Source organism: Cetorhinus maximus, chromosome 26 (genome assembly GCF_964194155.1).
Source record: "Cetorhinus maximus chromosome 26, sCetMax3.hap1.1, whole genome shotgun sequence".
Classification (NCBI taxonomy): Eukaryota; Metazoa; Chordata; class Chondrichthyes; order Lamniformes; family Cetorhinidae; genus Cetorhinus; species Cetorhinus maximus.
The window spans coordinates 6,323,035-6,329,034 of NC_135904.1; the positions used below are offsets into that span (position 1 = coordinate 6,323,035).

Here is a 6,000-nt window from a genome sequence, read left to right on the forward strand (position 1 = left end):
GTAACTGCCAGGCCATATCTGGGCAGCGTCTGTCCTTATTAAATTGCCCTTAGCTGCATCTGATCACTATGTGCCTAATGTTGATGATTGGCAAAAGGATCAAAGGCAATATGGGGAGAAACTGTTTTATGCAGCAAATGGTTGTGGTCTGGAACTGCCTGAAAAGGTGGCAAATTCAGTTGTGGCTTTCAAATGAGAATCAGATAAGCATTTGAAGGGAAAAAGTTTGCAGGGAAAGGGTTCGTGAGTCGGACTAGCTAAAGAGAGAGCCAGCACAGGCTTGATGGGATGAATGGCCTCTTTCTGTGCTTTAACCATTCCATGATTCATGCAGAAGATCACAAACCTACAGACAGGAAGAAACATTGCAAATACTGCAATATAACATCTGAAAGACCACTTCGTATTTCAAGTCTAATCTTTCATCAGAACTGATGGTGATGAAAGGTTAAACCCAAAATATTGAAATTTTAGCTAAGATTTTCCACCTTGGAATGCCTGAGATGTACTAGGAGTGCATGTTCGAAAACAGCATATCCCAACCCTTGCATTCCAGTATGTTAAAGTGAATGCATGTAAAGTCACACATTGTGGTGAGATGGGAATAATTTTTTTTTAACTCAGTCAGTTTTTATGATCCGGAAAGCACTAAACCTTCAAAAAGACTTTATTCTTCACTTAAAAAGGAAAGATTTGCAGGGCTCTGGGGTGTGGAATTAATTGGTAGCTCTTTCAGAAAGCTGGTATAGTCATGACAAGCTGTATGGCCTCCTTGTGTGCTATATGATTCTATGATTATAATTCTAACTTAGGCACTATGGGTACAATAGGAACTGGATGGTGCAGTGAGTTGACACCCATCTTTCATCTCTAGCTGCCTTGGGCAGTGCCTCTAACACCATTCCCACTGAGATTAAGGAATGCACACGGGACCTTTATGGTCTGCACAGGTTAGTGCCACATCAGGCAGGACTGTCAGTGAGTAAGAGAAGCACGAAAATCAGGTTCATCAGAAGATCCTACAGTTCATATCGAGCACGACAGCATCATACGTTTTCCTCTGGATCAGGTCTAGGCTCCTACACTTAGAAATCACTTTACCTAATGACAGGATCCATTATGTAAAGAATCTCATCTGTTAATGACAAGCCCTGCAGTATTTGTGTATGGAGGCTGTACAAAGTGATCCTTGTGCACAGAAATATGCACAGAAAACCAAAGCTCAGATTCATATGAAATTATCATTCTCGATAAAGAACAAGTAAACCACCATTAAACACCTACAGGGTGCACGTCAAGAAGCATCAAGCAAAATATAACCGCAAAGCCACTTGCTAACTACCTCCCCCTCACTCGTGACATCTTCCTTCTTAGGTATTTTTACACAGGCCCCTGATTATTTGAGACTGTGTAGGAGACCAGCATAAGGCCAGAACATTACTAAATACAGCACCTTTAGTCTTGCAGCGGAACTGGAGATGCAAAAAACAAAACCCTGGCCTCTAATTCTGCTGTCAGGATCAAGGAGTCGAATTTTAAACAGATAAATGTGAATCCACCTCATGTGAATGGAACAGCTTTCACGGAAAGAGATGGGGCCAGCAAGAGACAGAACGGAAGAGCCATAAAAGAAGATGCGAAGGTGCACACAGAAAGACAGAGAGAAGCAGGAAGAGAAGAGCAGAAAGGCAGAAACAGATGGAGAAAGAGAGAAAGACACAAATGGAGAGAGATAGGCAAACAGACCTATAGCGACCCTGAACATAAAGTTAGTGAATGACCCTGACGTAATCTGGTTATTTGGATCTCCTCTCAATTTATTGTGAACTGAGGCAAGGTAAACAGAGAGCAAGCTGATGAGACATAATCCTGAGACCCTACTTAGTAACTGATTGATAACAGTTATGTAAGAGTCCTCAGCAACCACAGTATGTTTCCATAGAAACAGCAATCTATCATGTTTTAGCTAACGGTTATCCTAATTCTTTGTTCCAAAACGCTAGTGTTTCTGCATGTATGTAATCATACATGTATTCCATATGTGCACATCTGCGTGAATGCAGCACCTATAAAATATATATTATATATACACACGCACACACACATACATAAGAGTGAAAATCTGACAGAATTACATTAACAAAACTAGGTGAAGTAAATCAGTTCTGCCTCTCCTTGCACTACAGCTAGATACTAGGAATAAAATAAGACTAATCTTTGTAATCAAATTTCCATGTAGTCTTATGAATTTTAAGTTTGGGGTGGATGTTAAAGTTGCTGTGTAAATGTATGTTGCTGACAGATAATACAATCAGCAGCTTCACATCTTATCAATCACTGAACTGCAATACACGGGCTAATGATAGCATTTAACTGTAGACTACACAGATTAATATATCCAATTATCATAGAGGCCAATCTCTGTCTACATAATTATATTGTAAAAAAACTTATTAATTTGTGATTTCATTTCTACCTGAACATCTATGGTAATCTCACCGGATTAATACAAATTCACAGGCTACTGAATAAATTTACAAACCATATTTTCTATGAAATTACCATGTGCAATATGTCCACCATCTCATTTTAGATGCTCTCAATTATTGTGGCACAGAGTCGTGTATAAGGTCTCAAAGTCCCAGACATGGTTAACTTCTGTTTTTTTTAAAAATGCAATTGAGGGGCTTGATATTATCCGGGTTTATCTGGGAATACTTGGTCTCCAGGTACTAAATTCGCCTTACCAGGTAAGCCCCCACGGTTCCCTGTGCCAGCATCAGTGCGCACTCTGATATCAGGAAGATCTTGATGTTGGAAAAGCAGGATTTCTTCTCGTCTTTTTGGACGTTGTTGGCGCCGCTGCTCCGCGGTTGTCCACTCTGCATCCTTTTTGCCTTATCTTCAGTGCCTCCCCCTCAGCCAGACAGCGACACAGAAGCACACACACATACACACACAAGGGAGTGGGAGAAGTCAGCCGGGATCCTGCCTCTATTTAACCCTCCTTCCCTTCAGCAACACCGCTCCAACACTCTCCTCCTCATCTCTATATTGTCCTTCCAGCTCCCATTGTCGCCTCAGACAGGACCTCCCACCTCCTCTGCTGGGTGAGTAGCTCACTGGGCAGTCTCTTCCTTTCTCTCCCTGAGGAAGAGGCCCTCGCATCTATGGGGAGGGAACGGGCATCTTCAACCCCGAGCGGCAGACTGGGCGGCTGACTCTTGAATGCATTGCCACCCCCAGCTGGGAAATAAGAGCCCGTCAGTGCCGAGCAAGGCTGCAAATCTCCATCACTGCTCCTTAATCCTTCGCTTGAATGTCACTCAGCCGCTTTCCAATCCAGAGAGAGAGAGAAAACAATCGTGCAGCTAACTGATATAACATTCACCTGTAACACAGCCTGCCGATTATTCTGTGCGACGGGAGGAGGTTCTTTTGTGATGAATTCCCCTATGAAGAGGACAGATTTTGCCTCTGCCTGTTATCTGTACTCTCCTCCCTAACAGAGAGACATGGGCAGCAGGACTGGTTAAAGCTGAAGGCTTTAAAACAACAACATGCCTTGTCATATTCCACTAGCCCATGGTCTGATTTTGGTTTGCCATTTGAAGTAGATAATTAATGCCCAATCCTAAAATATAGCAACATTAAAAACCTGCATCTGGTGTATAGGAAAATAATAGTAAAGGCGTTCGCTCAAATTTAATGATGTATATATTATGGTTTGCGTTGTGTTTTCTGATGTAATAGTTAAATAGAATGAACTGGAGATTTTTGTCTAAAATGTTATTTTATCAATTAATCAATAATTTCATTCAAAAATTTAAACTTCTTTCATCCTCTCAATTGTACACTGATAAAGTTAACGGTCCTAAAAGTCATCCTCCTAGGATATATTTGGAAATATGAAGTACCCGGAGCTTTTGGGATTGCACCCAGGGTGTGCAGAATGCTGAATGATTGTGGCCTTTATCGCTGCATTTGTTTTTACTACCGATGGTTTTGACTGGATCTCGAATTCAAGACTCAGTCTGCAATCCAACAAAATTCCTTGCAGCACCAGCTCACAGCAACTCCTCTCTGCAGTGCGTAAACACCCCATGTGCAAAAATAAACCCCACCCCCCCAAAATCATCTTTAGCAAATCATTGGGAAAGGATTTTTTAAAAAGCTGTTATTCTTTACTGAACTGACCTTCATGAAGATTACATTTCCTATCCCCATCTACATTTTGTGCAGTTTGATTGGTCTCTTGCTCCAATAAGTTGGTTAAATATCACAAGCATACTGGTTGAAATGCATTTCAAGAAATCTTTTTTTTAAACTATTGATACTTTTTGCATTTATTCCGGGGAGATGAAAAGTGTGTAATTTCGAGGAATGATATTGACGCATTACTTTAAAAAAAAAGTGCACCTTTCTAAAAAGGCAGCAAATTATCTAGCACCGTGCGACTGCATTTATGCATACTGAACACAGTATAAATAGATTGGTCCCCACCGTTACAAGGGTAAGCTATCGATGTGATTGGCGTCAACTATCAGAATGAGCTGAAAGTGACCAACCTGCTCAATATTGTGCTGAGCAATTTAACAGCAGCTTTGCAACAAGAGATGGCGCTGTAACCAGGAGGAAATAGGCTAAACTGGTAACAGAGCCACCTGTACCTGTTTAGTTATTTTTAAACTCAGGCTAACCTCTTCATTTTAACGGAGTTTTTTTTTGACTAACAAATGTATGTTGACTCTCTACTTACCAGCTTCAGGTCCATTCAGATGCAGTGAAAGATGGGTCAGTGGCTTAATACTGTCACCACATTTGTCACCATAGCAATTAAAAGAAAACATTAGACAGGGTTATGACTGGAACATTGGATTTGCACCCGCTTCCTGTCTTCAAACTCCCCTGTATGTCGCCAATAAACCACCGAATAGAGAGAGAAAGATCCCCTCATGCTCGTGTGATTGTTGGCATTTTTGCCCCTTCCCTATCTTCTCTTCCCCTCTCCTGAAGGTGCTAACCACTGCTGAGTTATGGTTATGTGCTCATTGGCTGGCACCTGGAGCCTTGCCATGAATACAATCCTTTAGTTGTGAACCTGGAGGGTTGAGTGTCAGGTTATTTGACCATAAGGTAGGAGGTCACATTCCATGGTGCCTTCCTCAACATTCACATTTCCAGCATGGACCATGATCAGGTGCAAGAACTCTGAGTGCATTTTCACTCTCCTCTGAGGACCCCCAGCCAAGTTAACTGTCTCAACTGGTGTTGGGGTTTTACTGTCTCAACCCTCTGAGATATCTGCACTCCTGTGGTTCTGGTCACTTGAATGTACCTGATTTTCATCACTGCACCATTGGAGCCATGCCTTCAGCTGCCTATGTCCAAAGCTTTGGAATTCCCTCGTTAACTCTCTCCACCTCTCTATTCTCCGTTAAGACACTCCTTTAAACTATCCTGATAATTCCCTATGTGACTCGGTGCCAATTTGTGTTTGGTAACACACTTCTGAAGCACCTTGGGATGGTTTACCTCCTTAAAGGCACTATAGAAATGCAAGTTGTTGTTGTTCAAGCTGGGATAATAGAACTTAAAACAGCCTGGGCATTGAAGCTGAGAAATCCTTGTCCACATGGCTTGGTTTGATACCAACAGTAGATTTCAGCTATTGGGTGGGATCAACAACCCTTGATATTTACAATGCCTTAGTTATGACACTGCTGTATTTTTTCATAATACCTAATCTAATTCGAGATTGGTGAAGCAGGTTACTGTCTGTGAATAAATGCAGAGCAAATTGTATAGTTCACCACAGTATGGGAAGAAAGCTTTCTGTGACTGGTGAGAAGAGCTAAAATGATAGATTATCTATACAAACAGCATTTAATTATACAGTGCCTCTGTTAAGTAAATATTTATACTGTATTTGGTTAAAAGTGGAAGTCGATTATTTGAGTTGATATAGCAACATAAGAAATAACAGGATGAGCAAATAGC

General features: G+C 41.3%; 1 protein-coding gene across 1 annotated transcript in view; it reads right to left on the reverse strand.

The window, feature by feature from the left end:
* Positions 1 to 3,482, reverse strand: part of slco3a1a (solute carrier organic anion transporter family member 3A1a) — a 193,554-nt gene extending 190,072 nt beyond the window's left edge. Inside the window, exon 1 of the mRNA XM_078530022.1 lies at positions 2,748 to 3,482. Coding sequence (XP_078386148.1) covers positions 2,748 to 2,888 — 141 coding nt within the window. The 5' untranslated portion in view covers positions 2,889 to 3,482. The remainder of the gene's footprint in view (positions 1 to 2,747) is intronic.
* Positions 3,483 to 6,000: the final 2,518 nt, after the last annotated feature.